The sequence below is a fragment of the Thunnus albacares genome, chromosome 2, assembly GCF_914725855.1.
Source record: "Thunnus albacares chromosome 2, fThuAlb1.1, whole genome shotgun sequence".
Lineage (NCBI taxonomy): Eukaryota > Metazoa > Chordata > Actinopteri > Scombriformes > Scombridae > Thunnus > Thunnus albacares.
Window position 1 is genome coordinate 17,258,278 of NC_058107.1, and position 19,847 is coordinate 17,278,124.

At 40.5% G+C, this 19,847-nt stretch overlaps 1 protein-coding gene across 3 annotated transcripts in view; it reads left to right on the top strand.

The window, feature by feature from the left end:
- fam172a (family with sequence similarity 172 member A) overlaps positions 1-19,847 on the top strand; it is a 151,688-nt gene that overhangs the window by 104,378 nt on the left and 27,463 nt on the right. For 2 of the 3 annotated variants that reach the window (XM_044369283.1, XM_044369290.1), the window contains one exon: positions 186-270. In XM_044369283.1, coding sequence (XP_044225218.1) covers positions 186-270 — 85 coding nt within the window. Of the gene's footprint in view, positions 1-185; positions 274-19,847 lie in introns of those variants that run through there. The other variant, XR_006406618.1, reaches the window with a different exon arrangement.

Below are 19,847 nucleotides of genomic sequence, written 5' to 3' on the forward strand. Positions count from 1 at the left end.
TGTTTGTGGAAGTGATAGTGGAGGATGTGGGTTGCTGCATATTCATTATATACAGACCCTCCATGAGTACATACATGAGTAGTGTGTGTAAAAGTAATCTATGTTTTTTGTAGAAACAACAAATAGCTATTGATAGAAATCTGTCCTCGGAGTTTCATCAGTCTTCTTTTTTCATCTCCTTACAGCATTGTTGCAACTGGGTATCGAGTCCAGAGCCCCTGGACACACCGCTGGATCCCATGCTGCCAGACTGCCCCCGAGTCTCTGCAGGTATCAAATCTACTGTGCATAAACAAACTCCAACAGTGATAACATTATGACTCTATATTTTAGAGTATAATTGTGATCACTTTCAGTTTTCAATTACAATTTCAAAACTACTGTATAGAACAACAAAGTGTAGCCACACTACGTATAGGTCAAAACAGTTATTCAACTACAACAGTTTATTCAACTATCAAAGGGGAAACATAGACTAAAAATATGAGTAAAACTCATTGAAGGTAAAATTTAAAGTTAAAGTTTTATTATCTACTATATCTGTAATCACAGATGAGAGTAAGTTAGATACAATATACAAACTTGAAACTGTTAAAAACAGCTAACAAGGATGGTACCAGAATGTGCCAGTGCAGGTAAGTGCAATTATTTTGATTGAAGAGCTCAAGCTGCCTAAATGACTGATGTGCAAAATAGAAATAGGTTCCCCAGTGTTTAATTCACCTTAATAAATGATACAATATATGCAGTATGTATGGCACTCTATATATGTGTTTGTCAATGGCTTATAGCAGTGCACACGTGCAGATTATCAAGGTTCAGTCAGTGCACGGTGGTGTGTACGTTGACAGTATTTGTTCTTAACATGGTCGTGGGTGTTGGGCAGCTTGGAGGTCTTAGTAGGGCTGATTGAGAGAGATCATTGTCAGAGAAACTGAAGCAGGGGCAGATTATCTTGAAACACAAATAGACAAAGAAACAGAGGCTCTCTCACACACACTACCGAAATGTGCTGTTTGATTTTGTATCTATTTTCATCTTCTTTGTCGCACCCTCTCTCTCTCTCTTTTTCATCATCTACTCTGTCTCCTATATTCATTAATCCTCTCCTGTGGTGTTTGGCTTCCTGTCCCTGTGCCCTCTCTGTGGTTGACTGGCCTTGATGATGTCACGGCCATCATGAGAATGTGTCCTTAATGTAGGATTAGGGATGAAAGCTGTAATCCTCAACATGACCGTTGATAAGAGATGATGATTGCAGTGTTGTTTGAAGAGTGACACACATGCGAGCATGCACACACACGGATACAAAAGGGAAGTCAAGCCTTGTAGAGATCTTTAAATCAGTAAATAATATGTCCATCATCAGTATTAAAAGCACCTGTTTTTACTCTTGTTACATGTGTAAACTACTTGCACACTCACATTCTAACATCTTGTCTCATCACACCTTTCCATCATCACTCTATGGGTCCTGCATGGCAACATTGTGTTTTATTGTATCCATAGCCCCTTAGTGACATCATGGTGAATGTATAGGTCATCTTACACATGCTCCACATGTCTGTGAATAAATCTCTAACACTGCTATCTTTTCTTGGCCAATAAAACACCATGTTCCACATGGAGCTGTGTGGGTGGGTGGCCTCGCATCTACCAGTGAATCAGCTCCTTGAAATGTCAGCTAGCCTTCAATACAAAAACCATACTGTATTTCATGTTCAAATGTCAGTTTTTACCTTGATGTTTTATGTCTCTTCTCAGTGACTGCTTCAGGTCAAAAGACAGCAACCTTTGAGCCAAGATATCAAGGTCTACTTTTTGAAACTCTTGGTATGCCTGACATTGTCGTAACACAGACCCATTTGATATAGCGTCCATCTGTATGTATGCACTGTTGACTTGTGCTCTATTGACTTTAGCTACTTCAACCAAGCTGACAAGATGTGTCCCTGGCCTGTTAACAGAGCCGCCAACTCAGCTTGTCTCTGGTCTTTTGGTGGAAGCTTCTGATGTCAAAGGTTGACTCGGTCGTCTTTGTGTCCTTGGCAGCCTGGCAGGTTCACAGGCAGTGGCTATTGTGGTGGGAGTCACAGCAGAGCAACAGAGGTGACGAGGTTGAGAGAAGGTTGAGGGAAGGCTGTCAGGGCATCGTGGCCGAGCACTTCAATCAACACACATACAGCTCCCGACAGTCACCTCTTCTCCTGCCATGACTGCTCTTGTCTGGGTTGCTATGGAAAGAGTATGTTTTTATATGTGTAGGTGGGGGTAATCAGGGTTGACCATGAAGTGTCTCAGCAACAGGGAACACCACTGAATCCTTGTTGTCATGCACGCACATCATGCACATATGTAGACACACATATCAGAGTGTGACCCACGGCTCTTGTGTGGAGCCAGACAGAGCCAGGCCTGGGGCGACAGAGCTACTGTGGAGAATGGCATGTGATCAGACGCACACACACACTAAGATGTCTGATGGCTAACAAAGTATTGGACTGCTTAGACATGGGCACTGGGACTGGTCAGGCAGCCTGATGGGAAAACGGGTTGAAGGACAAGTCTTGTCGTTGCTCTTTTTCTGTCTCTGCATCTGTTCCTTTCTTTCTCCATACTCTCTCTGTTTCTGACTTTGCCTATACATCTGCCTCTCCCCTCCTCCGCTTGCATCCTGCCTCCCTGTGTGGTGCAGTGATGACATGATGATTGTGTTCTCCATGCTGGTAGACTCTTGGCAGAAGGAGGTAGGGAGACGTGGAGGCAGAGCTTGTCTGTTATTCCTAATCATCTGTGAAGCAACGCCGGCATGGCACATTGACAGGGCTGGAAGTGCCCAGAGAGGGGTGGAGAATAACACGTAGCGGGGGTGTCTGCTAACATCTCCATTTCTTGTTTTAAATGCGATGAAACCTGGATCCAATCCCACCGTATTTGACTGACTATCCTCCCTTTCTTTTTTTTTTTGTCTCAATCTTTCTTCCTTCCAGGCGATTCTCTTTTCCCTGTCTTTCAAAAGGAATTTGTTCCCCCAAGAAGGTCACTGCTCTGGCGTTTGGCAGTGGCCTAGCACACTAGTAGAATTTTATCAGTTAGGAGCATGCCGAACACAGGCTAAATATGCAGATAAAGTGGAACCAATCTCTTGCTGGAAATGCTCCCTTTGTGTATGTGGTGGAGTAGCTGTAAGGCTGACAGAGAAATAAGTTGGGGAGTGGGGTGGTGGTTAAGTGGGGTTGCTTAGGCCTTCCCAAGATGTAATCATTCCAAACCTTTACTGCCATTTTGATGCCAAGGGAAGGATAAATGCAAGACGGGAGGAAGTGAAAAAGAATGAGAGTGACCAGGAATAGATGGATGAAGAGAGAGGGAAAAACCCAGTCTTACAGTGATTTTTCTTGTATGGTCTCCTCTCTTATTTTTGCTTAGTTTATTGACTTGTTTTTGGTGAGATGGTTGATTGGTGGTTTGATCAGTAAAGATGCTATTTCAAATGTGGGAAAACCCACTTTTCCAGTAGCACACACACTTGTACATGAGCACACACACATGCACACACAACTTCCTGTTGGGTGATTACTCATTGTCCAAGCTGATTATTAATTACAAAGGGAGAGCTCTCTGAAGGTAAACACTGATTAATGGCTAACAAAAGTAAGTTAATGTCTTACCTGTACTTTAATTACCAACCCTGTTCTGTTACAAGCATCCCAACATAAGGCTGTAATTAACCCTAATGGACTGCAGAAGGAGACTCACTTTCATTTCCGTTCACTACATAAATACGCCACTACTGTATATGTAATTTTTTGATGCGCCCACCTTTCTCCCTTACTTACAAGGTTTTCCATAATTAAAGGGGTGGATTTTGTTGAAAGAATTTCTTGATTTTTATATCTTTTATGGAAATGGTAGGGGGTAGGCTGAAAAAAATGACGCAATATTGTCATAGAAATGAGAAATAATTCCTGTGCAATGACATGTGAGGTCACTCTGCCTTTCTTCTTTACCTAAGGCTTATATGTCTGTGGCTCAGTGTTATTAATGTAGCAAGATACCACAGAGACACAAAAGAGCGCAGACAGACTGGCACAAAGCGCTCATACAATACACACATACACGCACCCCCACACACGGACAACGTTCACGGCCTGATTGCGAATGTGCTCTGTCCTGCTGTAGGTTTGACTAGACTGTTACCCTTACCTCCCTGATCCATGCACTGCTGACCGTGAAACACCTCTAGCTGTCGACACCCCTTCACCACACACACACACACACACACACACACACACACACACATACACTGTCTGATTGATGTTTGTGTGATGACTTACTCCAAGAGGAAACTCAGGCTCACTCAAATTAACCTCATCCCCTCTAACTGCTGTTTTTTCAGCTTGGTAATGTGGAAGTCCGCTGCCTCAATGGAAGATCACATGAAAAGTGTGTCTGTGTGTGTGTCTGTGTTTTCACAAATGTGATTCAGTGTTTTCCTAGTCCAACTGGCACACGTTGCTCTAGTGTAGCAGGAAATAGACAGGTAAACTCTGGTGAACCGGACCCTAACCTTTGACCTGGATTCACTGAGGTTGGTTCAGCCTATTGTCTGGGTCACACTAGTCTCAAGCCATATCATAATAAAGTGGAAAATGCTGACACCAAAGACTAATGATGCCTGGAATTGGTGTGTCAGTCAGGAACTAGTAATAAAATGCTGATTTGTGAGATTGAACAATAATTTAGTTTGATTTGTGATAGTACTTTGATATAAACTACAGTCTTATGATCAGAATACCAACTTATAATGGAGTTTTTTTGGGGGGGGCTGAGTGTGTGATTAATACACTTTGTAATGTTTCCATCTACAAGACATTTTTAATACCCAGTGTCACACAATGAAATTCTCTGATGATGTCTTTTTCTTTAGTGCCATATTACAAGAAGGAGGCTTTACCTCTTGAACCCCAGTTATTGCAAACTTATGCTGTACAGCCAAACATTGTTCAAACCCTCAGAACTCTATTTTATATTCTATTTGAAAATAAATCCCAATGTTTCCAAAGATACCAAACATGTCTGCTTGAATTTTGTGGAGAAATGTATGAAATCACTTAAAATAATGGCCAGACATCTCTTCTCCTTCCAATCCCTGTGGCAAGTTCCCATGCCTGCTCAGGGAGAACCAGAAGGGTAAAGGGTAAAAACAGTAATTGTTTAGGGGTGAGGCAAAAATATCAGTTTTTTGGTGGTCCAACTCTCAACATGATGTTGATGCGATGGTGTTGAATGCTAAGGAACATCAGTGCACAAACATATATAGTTTATATGGTGAAGCACATGTGAAAAAGAGCTAAGACTCTTCTGTGAAAATATGGATTGCAATGTCTTTAACTCTCAGCTGCCTTGCCTGGAGTGATACATTGGCTCATTATCAACAGTCTGGTGTATAAGAGGTAAACAGGGGATATGAGCAAAGGATAGTGTCGACTGTACAGAATATCTTCCCTCTAAATGTGCGTTTTTTGTTTTTATACGTATGGATTTTCTGGAATCTGATTTGGAATTGTTGAAATGTTGCAGGTGAGGATGAAGAAATTTTAGGGCATGACAGCTGGAAGAAAGGAAAACAGTTTTCCAACTTAAAACTTAATACTTAAGTTAAATAAACTGCGAATAAAGATGTGTGAATGTGATTCTTTATTTAATGCGTGAAAACAGGCTTAGACACACATTTCAGCATAAATGAAGAATATCCTCAGAGTTAATGCTTGAGACATGCAGACGACTTCTTGAAAAGAATATGAATGCAATGCCATTCATATTTCACTTTGGCCTCAAGTGTGCATAGATTTTTGATGAGGTGGTTATATGAAATGATAAAGGCCGTGGCAGAAATATTGTGTTTTGCATTTTAGTTTTGATTTTTCTCATGAATGATGCTCTGGAGAAAAAAAAATGCTGCATCTATTATGACCATGGCTTATTGTAAGAATGTATCTGCTGGTGGTGTGTACTGGAATATTCTTGTCGTCATCTGTGATTGGACTGTTTAAATAAGTAGGTGAGTCTGGAGTCCTGATTGGAAGAATCTGACTACCGATTGACTGTTGGCCTGGTATGGAACTCTGTCGGCATAGTGTATATGGCTGGCTGCCAGATCATCATTGTAGGTTTGATCTCCTCCTCTGTTCCACAACTTTTAGATCATTGTGTTGTGCCATCTTGTGAGAATTTGTCACAGGATTTTAAGTTGAGGAAAAAACAGTCATATTACTTTTCTGAAAAGGGTGTCACCCATCAGCTACCCTCCTCTACTCCCTTCCTCTCTTTTCCCTCGTCTGGGATTGGGATTGCAGGGTGTCTCTTCTTGATTAGTTTTTTATATATTATAAAATAGCTTATAGCTTTTTATATATTATATATATAACACAAGAACAAAAAAGGCTTATCACACCCACCCCCTTTTTTGGTATTTTTACCAAAATATGCCCAAGATACTGTGCTTAAACAGTTTTCAGAGCACAGGAGTGCGTTATTCCTAATGGAAATGTCCTAACATTAGGTACTTTTACAGCAACTATCATCACTAAACATGACCCAACCTTGTTGGATTCCTCTGCCAAGTCTCCATTTTGTGTCTTAAATGCAACACTGCCCACAGTCGATTATCAGGTCACAGTATTGTCCCGTGGTGACAGGGCAATCTGTTCCGTCATGTAGGTTGCCTTCTCTCAGGGACATTTCCTTTGAATCAAAGACTTGACCACTTTGATTCAATTCTTTGATTCAATTCTAGAGGACTGTCCCTGTTTATTGATCAATTCCAGTGCTTTGCTTTCTGTCAGACTTGTATCTTCCCCCAGATCAGAATCATCAAAGATATGCCGACATAGTCAATAGACAAGCCCTTGCTACAGGTCCAAGACAAGGGTGTTGCTATTTGTTTGTCTTAGCAGGCAAACAGGAGGAAATGAAGTTGATCAATATGTCAAGCTAATAATTGTACAAGCTTGTCAAAGTTAAACACTGTAATTCTTCAGCAGTGATGTGAGGTTCATAAAAAGTTTAAAGTGCTGCATTAGCTTGTCTTTAGAACTGATTTGAGTTATGTGAAGATATTGCTTCAGTAATTGATTTATAATTAGTGGCAGTAATCACAATATTATTTTTCATACATTATTATTTTCATTAGCAGTAGCTGTGGTTAATTGCAAATGTTGTGTAGTATTTGAGACCAATGTGTCTTAATTTTTTAACATCCATTCAACAGAAAAAATATTATAACGCAACAACAATGACATTACATACACAAAAACAATTTAAATTAATCAGTCATTACACTGATTAACTGTCATGATCCATAATCTCAGATGACTTACATTCAAGTGAAGAACAGAGAACAACAAGTCTAGAGTGTGAAAATCTGAAATGTTTTATAGAAAAAATGTCGTGTAAGCTTTTGAACTTGTCATTTCATCTTGTCTCCGAATCTCCCCCCCCCCCCTCCCCTTTTCTTAATATTTTTGCTTATTTATTTATTTATTTAAAATTTAATGGGAACTGGTTGCTCAGCGACAAAGAATGAACAGCAGTGGCTTTCCAACTTTTTAAAATGTTCTTTTTAAAAATTTTGCCCACTTTTCAACATGGTTACATTGGTTAGATGGGTCGTGGTTAGATTACAGTTTACAATTAAATTTTGTAACACTGTAGTTCTTTTCATTTCAGCCACACTTAACATGGCATTGTTAAAATTGGTTCAGTTAATTGCACTTAAAAATATCAAAGCTCATGTAAATAAATCCAAATACATACGTTTTGTAAATGTTGGCTATCAAGTATATTTAATACTTACTACTTAATTACTACTTACTACTTGCCATAGATATTTAATAAATGTAATACATGATATGTGTATGAGTGTTGCTGATAAGATGTGAAGTATAATTTATAATCACATCTCACATACAGAGCACTATTGCTTTAACAGTTTAGGCTATTGTGATTATGCTAACTAGAAGCCTGTCTGGAAAGCCCCGTCTGTGGTCTTCAGTTCACCTCTGTATTAGGTAAACTCTATCCAGGAGGCATTTTATCCTCTTCTCCTTTCTCATACTCTACCCATCATCCCGGGGAAAAGAAGAAAAGGGAGAGACAAAAAGGGAAAGAGCCTGGCATGCATAAATGAAAGTTCAACAAGGTTCAATGAAACACTTATACAATTTGCTGCAATATAGTGGGGTTTTATAATCTCATTATCATCTTAGTGCCAGATTTGCCCATGAGGGCCGTTCCGTATTCACTCTTATTAGCTCCTCAGATTTGTCCATTTGTCCTTCCGCTACCCGCCTCACAGCCAATCACTGGGACAGAATCTGTAATAAATACCCCCCCTCCTCCCTTCTTTTTTTATCTCTTATTTTTTCTCATGCCATACCTCCTACTGCTTTATTTATGTTTCTTTTTATAAACTTGGTTTTGCCATGGGGCAAACACAAAGCATTTTACTCAACACTCCATTAATAACTATGTATTTTTTTCTGTTGAAGTCATTTTGCTGTAAACACATCTGTATGTACAGTATACAGTACTTTGGCCATTATATTTTAAATGCTTTGACTTGAATCCTACTTATGTGTGAGTTGAGGATATACTTTCTTACCCTGATGCAAATTATAAGGTTTGGACAAAAGGGAGGATTGTTGAAACATTTGAGAAATAAATGTTACTTTATGTATACTTCATGTTACATATTGGAAATTTCAGTCTGTGTAAATCTTGGATGAATGGAAAAAATACAGTTGCATGTAACACTGTATTTGTTTACTCTGATATTTTTTTAAATCTTCTTACATGTTCAAGGCCTGGTTCTTTCCTCTCTTGAGAACTCAGGGTCAGATGGGGGAGCTAACGTACAGGGTACAGTAGAGCAGGCCACAGACTGCTTTCGAATCCCCTAGCCTCTTAGCTGCTGTGGGTAGTGTCCATCCCTGGTCACTCAGAGGGCATCCCCAGATTAGTGCTTCAAAGACATGGATCTCATTTGCCCATATGGCCTCTTCTCATTGAGTTGATATAGGCTCTAATCCGCCGAGCCTTTACCCCTGACCTCGACATGTGGCGAACTACTTAGAAAAAGAACACACAAACCGTGCATATACCACATTTGATAGCTGCGGCACCAACAGGTCAAGTGTAAAGATGAGGATGAAAAATGACAGACAGTGTATTTTTGATTGTCAGTGATTGTAAGGGATTCTAGCTACTTTTCCCCAATTTGCCTTGTGGTATAGTCAAAAAGCAGGAAACACATAATAACATGCTGGGTTCTTGTGGCTGTAGGTTTTAGGTGCAATTCCTGGGGTGGAATTAATCCAATAAGCCCCAGTGGGGCACAGCAAATCCTAACCACTGCTAGCATTATAACTCTTAGCAATCACCTTCATCCCATAGTCTCCCAGTATCACTGTGCCCTCATTAACAAGGCATAAGTTGCCACCCAACAAGTGTCACAGTGATGTTATCCATGCAGCAACACTCCTCTGATGATACTTATCATCATTATTGGCATTGACCTTGTCTGTGGGAAGATGAGAGGATAGCCAAGGCAAACAGGAAAACCTTACACTTTAATAGCTCCACTTTTGCTCCCCATTGGTGGAGGTTTTTTGTTCCGTTTTGTTTTTTTACATTTAATTTCCATTAACTCATGCATGTATTACTTCTGAAATTCATAATCCTATTTTAGTCTAGATAGATAGATAGATAGATTAGATATTGTATATGTTGTGGATGTAGTATTCCTCACCGGCGCTGCCACTAGGTGAATTTAGCTGATGGGATAAAGTAGATTAGCGCAGGTAGAGGTTAATCTATTGAGTAATCATATGAGAGTGTCACCATAAATCCTTATAAGTTCAAGCTACTCAAAAAAAAAAAAGAAAGAAAACCTTATTCATTGCTCCACAGCATTTTTATTCAGGGGGAAGAACATGAATATATATAATTTGACTATAAATAATATATTTATTGAAATGAAATGGGAGACAAACCCACAAATACGTCTTTGCAGTTTTATTTAGCAAGATGTTCCAATTCTTTTACTGTGACTCCATTTATATAGTTAAATCTGTTAAGACATTTTTGATTTTTAACATTGAACCAACTGCCAGTATTTATTTTTCATGCCTTCCAAACATGGTCCTAGTTTCACTTTGTTGTTATTATTATTATTATTATTATTATTATTATTGGAGGCTAGTGGCTCAAAGCTACATTAGCGCCTCTAACATAACACAATACAGTCAAATGGAAGGGGTCGAGTTGCATTGTAATGTAGGCAGCAGGTTTTGACAAGGAAGAAGACTGCATGGAATAAAAAAGATGTCTCTGGTTCTGAGCCCAACAACATTATAGGAGGGCAATGCTAAATCGGTAGAGTACTCTTTTGACCTACAGTGGTGAACAATTTGTAAATGACTCTAAATACATATGTGGTGATTATATTGTGGTGCAAACAGTTTTTTTTTACTCACTTTTAATTTGATTTTTTGATTGTGGCTCCCAGAAGTGTGTATTAACTGAAATTACTGTAGGTGCAAGTTACAGTTTTGTTATTCTACTGATCTTGCATTGTGCTCTGTTGTGCTTGTTATACATTTATTTTTTAATGGAGACTGTTATTGTTATGGGTTCATGAGGCCAGTTCATTTGGTTTAGCAGATAATTAATACACACACAAGCACACACACACATACTGTATGCCCAGCTGCTCTGAAGAACACATGCTGTGATCCAACATCTGGAAAAGCCAGTCAATTTAATATGTCAGTGTGTTTGTCTGTGTGCACTGTATGTGTGAGCAAAGGGTTTAGACTTTTTTCTTATTCTGTTAGTTAAAAGTCAGCTTGTGTTTAGTTAAACCTTTTTGATTTATTGTTGCAACAATTTGACCCCCTCTCTTCTCTACTTCATGATAAGGTTATAATTAAATGCACGTTTAATATGATTGTTATGAAATAAAACAAGACTAGGACAAAACCTAGTATATGGCTGGGCCGTGTAAACGCTAGAGGGCTTTTAATTTGAAATGACAGATACAAGAAGTGGCGACACTCGCGGAGGCGACTGATGAAGTTACGCCATTGGTTGGCCTCAGTCAGTCACTCAGTGAGTCAGTCAGCCAGTCAGGGAAGGACTTTTGCATTTATAGAGCTGGCCCCACTGTTGTGGTCCAGCCAAAAAGAACAAACATGGAAGCTGTGAAAATATATCTGGAATGCACATAATTGCCAAAGAGATGATTGGAAAATGAAAGAAAAAAAATCATCCTTGAAAGTCCTTGAGTCATAATCAGCCACAAATTATAATGTTTATTTGTCTTTTTTTCTGAGAAAAGGAAATTACATCTTATATATATAATTATGTAAACGAAAGTAATGGTAGATTCCACAACCAGGGAGGTTTTGAATATGCAGCAGTGACCTTGGATCCTCCACTGTGCTTCATGTTGACAGATAAAAACTTTATTAACAAGCAATCTACAGGACAGGAGACAAACCGCCCGTGAAAAATGTGGCAATTAGAAGATAATTTTTTTTTTTTTCATTGAAAGCACCAAGGAGTAGAAAGGGGTAATAAACACAGCTTGTTTGTGGCCTAGGAAGCAGCAATTATAAAGTGTTTGGAGAGTTGTTGTGCTTATTGTGCCTGGGAGTAATGAGATAGGCTGCGCTGATCTCTCACTGATGCTATTGCTCTTAATCCTGAACCCTCTTTTCCTGCTTCTCTTGTTTATCCACCAACATCCTCTGACCATTGCTGGCCTGTCACTGCTCTGGGCAGCACAGGATGACCTTTGACCTGTGTGTCAGCTGACTTTTCAGCACTGAAAATAGTCTAGCACTGAGTCTAAGCAATGGGGCAATAAATGTGTCATAATGTGCAGTGTGTTATGTTTTCCTCAGTGTGCAACTATGTGGATTGGTTTTATCACTGAACCAAACCCTCTGTAAGCCATTGCCTTGATTTTAAGCGGTCTAATTGCTTTTTATGTCTATCTCAATTGTCTAAGTCCCCGGTTTTCCCCATATGAATTTGTCCTAAGTGGTCTTGTTCATTAAGATGACTGACAAAAAGGAAATTCATTTAGGGTTTGGTGTGCATGATGTATATATTGTGAAATTCTAATATTAATGTTCTGTCTAATCATCTGTGATTATATCTTGGTAGTCTGTTTCTGTCCATCCTTTTGCGCTCAAACTATTCCCAGAGGCCCTCTTACTGTGTCATCTGTGACACATCATGTTGAGCATAGTTGTATGGTGTTAGTACCTTTATACTTGAAGATATGTGTGCATGCATTCCTGCACATACACATACTTACCTACACTTGTGTGTACATCCTCCCAAGAAGAGGAATGCTGTGCGTACAGGCGTGTTATCTGGGTGACCTAGAGACAGTCTTGTTATCACCTCCATGGACCTCTTAGGGCTAAACTACAGAGCCAGCGGAAAAACACCACTCCTGCCTTCCCCCCTGTCTTTGCATCTGTGTGCTGGTCAGCCAGTATGTCCGCCTACTGCAGGGCTCACCTCCTATCTAATCAACATAGACAGGCCACTTGTTTGCATACACACACACACACACACACACTGCCTGTATGCTCACAGCTTCACATGTGCACAGACATGCTCAGAGATAGCCCTACACATGTAGACACACTTAGTGATACACCCCCAAAGACACAGGCCCACACCACACATATACACCCACACACTGATAATCACAGACAAACTTACATTGATCTGGGCCTGTTCTGGGTTCCCAGATATGACCAGCTGTTGCCATGAGATTTGGAAGTGGCCCAGAGGGCAGAGAAGAGGATCTAAGGCTCAAGTGGCAGACATGCAGATCAGGTAATGGAGGGCGCCACAAGGTTGGACAGGCGGGCCTCAGGGCATAGAGGAAATAAATTGAGCCTCCTAACTAAAGGCGAGTCCCGTTCCCCATCCTTGAGCCCAAGTCACCTGACTGCGCTGTGGCTCTGTCACAGCTTACAGCTACCTCCACCCCACCTTTCCCCTCGTTCAGATCCTAACCGACTCTCTAGTGGCAGAGTAGATGTTTGTCTTATTGAGATGCAAAAAGGTGGGGTCAGTACTCAGAGGTGCAAATTCCGCCATTTTAATCCCCTTTTGTTTGGCTTATGAAATGCTTTTTTTCTCTCAGAGTGCATGCCAGCTGACCCTCTGATGTTACATAGTGCAGCTCCCCTTTGCCCCCAACCTTGCCCTCTGAGCAACATGTGGCCAGATAACAAAACCCTAAACAAAAGAGGTAGATTGCCAGGAGCAGAGTGGAAGTTGGGGGCTCGCACTTTGTGTTTGAAACACTTCATGAGCGCTAAGTGAGGTTGGCACCAGCTGTTGGAGCAAAGTCTAGAAGAACTGGGGGGAAGTGAATTGCGTTTGGCACCAGGCGGCTATCAGGCAGTAATTAGTATAGCTAACATCCCAGATGAAGGAGTCAAGTCTAGGTCAGGGTAAAAAACTTCAAGGGTCTTAACGGGTAAGGGTTGGAGGCCAAGCCGTGCCCCCTCCCCTCCCTGGATATAAGTTCATGCCGTGCCTGCTCAGATTTGCTGAAAATCTGTATTGACCTTTGACCTTGAGGTGTCGCAGCCAGTCACATGTCAGACTGGCTCCTGTGGACCACGCTGGATGTGTTCATGTTAGATTGTCTGGGTAGTTCCTACTCAAGACCTGCGCAGCCCGGCCCAACTCAGAGATTTAGTCTTACACTCGATGAGGCTTTTGACATAGATGTTACCTTACAGCTTAAACCCATGCTTGGCATTCCTCTCCTGCTCTGGCCCCAGGATCAACCTTTTTCTGTCACACAGACAGGCCCTTGAACCAATCAGCAGAAAAATGCATGCATGTGTGGATGAATGGATAGATGAGAGAGAAATGGATTGTTTTGTACTACAATTCTGTAAATGACATTGTAATCTCTTTCATATATGACGTGGTTGGTGTGAATTATCTGTATGAATGTATGTATGTGTGTGTATGGATGGATGTGGAGGTCACTGCATTCATTCCTGGTTCCTTAAAAGACCTCTAATCCTCTAATGCAACCATAATCTCTTTTAATACATTCAATATTAGTCGACAAATCACATGATAATAAAGTGATATGAAAATGTTTCTTTCGAATGACAGGACACACTAAGGATTTAACCCGAGGGTTTAATCGTAGTTGACACTCAGTATTTGTTATGTTGACCATGTCATAAGGTTTATGTCGGATGCTGGCCTATAACCTTCTCACAGCACGGCTAAAAGCTCACCGTCTTTTGGAGACATAAAAACAGACCTACGTACTTTAATTTATCTTAAAATACAATTTCATATGGATATACAGACTATGTAATTTGTCCATATAACGTAAGCAGTGTTGATACATATGAACTTTAAATTAGAATGCACAATACACATGCTTTTGTGTTGTATATTTCACAGATTCTAATCAGTGATTTCTATATTTTCTTTCGTATCAAATACTTTCTCTGAATAACTTCTGTCTCTGAGGAGTTAAAATAAACAAGGTTCTACTGGAAAAAAAGGTTTGAACTATGTGAACTTTGGTGCATTTCATTTATCCTGTGTGCTATTTGTGGTGCTTTTCATCTCTTGAATCCTGGCCTAGTTTCTGTATCTTGTTTTTGGAAAACACGAGCTAAGCTGTGGTGCACAAACCAGACAGCCATTAGATCGCTGCACTGTAGGTCTGACCCCTGACCAACTAAGCCTCTGCCCCACCCCCTTGTAAACCCCTCATCCCAGCCCACCCGACACCTACCCGCCCCATGCCCTGCCCCATCCCCGTCCCTTCTTGGAAATGATATTATGGTGTTTGGATCATCCTCCTTGTCTTCCTCCATACTGTAATCCTATTTGCTCTGTCATGTGTTGGTGTTCACAGATGGTGTGTGTGTGTGCGTGTGTGTGTGTGTGTGCGTGTGTGTGTGTGTGTGTGTGTGGAGGTGGTATGACACCCAGCTCACTCACAGCTGTTTGGAGCTCACTGGCCCCATTGTCTCTCCCACACATCCCAGAGAGGGTGGTCCTGCACAAACACACACATGGCCATAACCACCCATTCACCCATAGAGGTGTTGAAATATAAATGATTGTAATATTTTGGGTAACATAGCTGTCAGAGTTCTAAAGTTCATCCCCTCGTCCTTCACTTCCCCCCGGTCCCCACACCCCCACCTCCGCCCCTTCAGTGATCTTCCTACATCCTACCATCCCTGTGCTTGCTGTAATAAAAATGTTAAGCTGAATGACTGAATGAGTGCGAAAAGGGGTAGGGGGTGTGGTGGGGGATTTGGGGGCAGGTGGGGTGGGGTTGTGGGGAGGGAGGCGGTGAGTCCCCACTCATTGTTGAGTCTCGGGCAGAAAGAGAGAGAGAAAGCGCAGCAGGGTGAGAGGTTCTTGGCAGCGCTCCAATAGTTGGCGTCTCGGCGTCCACATTTAGTTCCAGCTGAGTGCCCACAGTGGGCATGGCGGCACTGCCTTCACTCTGACCTCTCGACCGAGGACCACTGCTTGCCTGTTTCCACCACCCCTTTTGATTTATCCTTTTCTTCTCCTTCTACCCCCCCCTCCTCTTTGTATTTCGGAAATGGCTTCATAACAGCCAAAACAGAGATGTTTCGGAATTGATTTGTCAAAGCGATGGGCTACGTTTGTGATCAGACAACCAGTGGGATGCTTTTCGGGCTTTGTTTTTTAAATACGGTGCAACTTATCATTCACCTCTTAATCAAAACAAAACTCTTAAAACAATATTATTTTTTTGTGATCTTCAAAAAAGATTACAGGTGGCATTTTCTCATTAATTTGTCTCTGTCAGATATCCAAGAACTGCGTTAAACAAAAGGAATGATTTGCTTTGTGCTCTCATTTGAGTGGTAATAGGGGTTTTCCTGGTTAGATATACAGTAGTTGAGTGCCATTTGTAGACAAAATGTAACTGATGCTTAAATAGATAATCATCAAATGACTAATATACTGAAATGTATATATGCTCACAGACACATCATTATGCCTGTAGTCACCATTTAATTATGAAATAGTGAAAATCCAATATTTTGCACCTTTACTTAAAAAATGGAAACAAACCTATAAGCTTTAATTAATGTGGGTTTAAATGTTACATTTAGATTTTTAATAGAATGAGACGCTTTCAAAAACAAATTTGCACAGGGCAGCACAAATCTCGTACTAAGAGGTTTTGAACAGTTTGGGTTTGTTGTTTTACAAATACAGTTTAAATTTGTACTATTTTTTTTGTATAAAACAGTCTCAGGTCTAGAAATGGAAGGCACACTGAGCAGGAATGACAGGGTCTCTCTTGTTTTATGTCCTCCTTCCTTTAAACTTGAGGACTTTCTCTGAAGGCAGTGCCCTAGAAACTGACATAGGGAACGTTAGGGTTGGAGCAATCACACTGTTAAGTCGTGTAGCCTGTTGGGAAGGAAAGGACTTCAAGTGACAAACTCATGGAGTACTCTCGGAAGACAGACTTCTGCAGTTATTCTTTCTTTTTCATCACTTCTTTACGGCTATCCACCTCTTTTCTTTTCATCTTTATTTTGCACATACATATTACTCTCACTAACTTCATCTAATTTTCTCTTGTCTCGTCACTTTTATTATTTTCCTCTCAAATAAAGTATTTTGAGATGTTTAGATTTTGATTCTTAATTTCAAATTTCAAAGTCATATACAGCTAATGAGAATCATATCACATTGAAAATTCACCACTGTTCCCTCTAAGATATGTGTGTTTTCTTAATCTGATACTATATACTTATACTTACTATATACAACACAGAAATTACCTTGTAATTCTTAGTGGAGAAATTAACAAAAATTAAGACACAAAGGGATTATCTCCTTTAAATTGTGTAATGTTGTAAATGTAATACCTTGTTGAGGTCTCACATAATTCATGCTGGTACTGGAACTAACATCGATTTACATCACTGATTCATCTATTGATTATGTTTCCAATCAAGCATTTAGTTATAAATAGTTATAAGATGGCAAAAGTAATATACCCATCACAAGTAACCAGCATCCTCTGTGTCTGACCAGCAGCCAATACCCCAAATTAAAGCAAAAAGCAAGAAACGTCTCTGTGAAGCTGAACTTGTGTGGTAGGCTATTTTTTCGGGGTATCCCGATCAACTTTATTTGGCTTCTGAGTCCATAGCTTAGAGAATACATGCACTGAATAATTTTTACTTTTTTCACTTGCATTTGTGAGTAGAAAGCTCTCATACTATGAAGCTAAGTTGTTGGAGGAGAGCTTCGCTGCAACACTAGGCTGAGTTGGTCAAACACAATGAATCACAAAAAAAAAAGATTGTCATTTGATCTGGTTTATTTCAGCTGACACTGATCCATTAAAATAAGCAGATCAGCCCCAATATCAATCTTTAAAATTGGCAAAGGACATCTCTACTTTTTTTATTTGATAATTGACTAAATTAATCATCAATATTGGAATTGATTAATTTTCTATTAGACAACTATTTGATTAACCAACTAAAATGTTTCAGCACTACTTTATGTAGTTCTGTAAACAGTGTCACACAAGTTTATATCAATGATATGTAAATGCTGAATTAAGGCAACTTGTAACTGTGGAAATTTCACTGCATAGTTGTAAAACATCAACTAAAATAGTGTGTGGATCAGTTGGAATAATGCAATTAAAAGGACTTCCATGTATTGTTATGAATTGTTATGAATACAAATGCTTGTTTTTAGAGGTCATATCATAGCCTATTTTTTTCTCATTTCAAACAAAATCCATAATTTTAATTTCAAAAAGCGTGTTTCTGCTTCTGGAGCTCGCCTGTTGTACTGCTGCACAGACATTGAACAAGGTGGGCACCGAGCCAACATGGGGAGGGTCGATAGCTGTTATACGAGCAAACGCTTGCAGATTTTGGGAGGCCTAATGAATTGCACCTGTATTGATCTCCATGGGAAATGCTTGTATGATACAGGAATAATTTAAAGAAAAAGAACTGGTTTGGAGGGGGTGGAGGTGAGGTTGTTGGCATTGGGGATGGAGGGAGCAGAGGTGTTTGTTCAGAGTTTGTCAGAAGGCAGATAGTGGGATCAAGATTGGGTATTGACGAGATAGGGGGCCGGGCGACTGAGCTACAGAAGCTTGAAATAAACTGTCGGAGGCACACGGCCGGTCATTACAGTGAAGCCGCCTGGCCCTGCTCAACCTTGAGCCAGTCGATAAGCTATTATAACCATGCAAATTGTGGCCAAATCAGAGACCTGACATATTGGTATTATATTCCTGTGCAGCCACCGGGTTATGCATCATTATTGGGAGCCAGCAACAATATACATTATGCTCCCCTGTTTAGTGTGTAGACTCATGAGGGGAAAACACTGCCACAGGACAATAACGTGTTTGTGTTTTGGATGACATTTCATTTTTTATGGAGAGCACAAATTGGAAACCCTGATAAGTTTCTACATGCCAAGCTCTTGTGCCATTTCTTTCCCTCATTTTTTTATCACACTTTTTCTTCTTTATATGATTTCACCACCCATGTTGGTGCACTATCCCTCTGTCTCTCCCTTGTTCTTTCCCCTTTTCCTCTTTGAGCAAGACGGCAGCCTGCCAGGTCATTTACTCTCAGTGACAGTGTGATGCATCCAGCAGGCCAGCGTTTGGATGATGTAATTTGGGCTAAAGGCTGTGTAAACACTGCTGTGACCTTGGTTTTAGATTTGTGAATAGGGCTGGGTTGGAGAACAGAGGAGAGGATTGTGTGGGATTGAGAGCAACGCGCCCTGGCTATGATAGCTGGAAGTCTCTAGCTGACTGACTGATATGATAACCTGAGACACCTCAGCCTTACCTCTGACCCAAGCTACACTCCTTTAACCATCTCTCTGTACTCCTCTCTCTTGTCAAAGCTCTCTGCTCACCTCTGCTCCACTCCTTTCTCTTTGATATTGGTGTGCTCGTTATTGCCCTCACTCTCATGTTCTTTCTACCCCTCTCTTTTCTCCTCTCCAATCCTGGGCCTTTCTTCTTTGATAGCAGTATCTCTGCCCTTCAATCCTCAGCTTGTCTACTGTCTGCCCTCATCTCCTCTACCATTGTGCTTTACTTAGTTTTTGCTGTCATCTGTCCTATGCTGCTCTTCTTGAGCTCCAGAGGTCAGCACAAGTAAACACTGGCCGACAGCCCAGACAACACAGAGCTATTGATCTGGTTTGGTGGGAGAGGTGATGGGTCTCCTGGTGGGTCTCACAGAGGGTTATGACCTCCAGGTCTAGACTACACTATCCTGGGTCCTACAGTTGGGGGAGGTTAAGAAATATCTGGACAACAATAGTCAGTCAATTGTGATCCATTAAGAATGCCTTTGGGTTACAGATGTGTGAAGATGTAGAGTTTCAAAACTTGATCCAGGACAGTATGAACAATATACACAGGCAACAGTTTGAGGCATTAGAAGTGCATGGTTATACTAATAGTAATGGGAAACAGCATTTATAATAATGAGATTTTCCATCTGAGCCCTATTCTATGTAGAAGCAATATTTCTAGCCATGCTCTTATCATATTGCGATATGAACTTCCACAATAAACAAATCAAGAGCTACAATATCGCAATAGTGGTGATTCATGAAGAGATCCACTTTTTGCAATATTTTAAACTGATCTACCAACAAAAAAGTGCCAGAAATTGTACAAATATTTATTACAGCAACTTTAAGTGGTG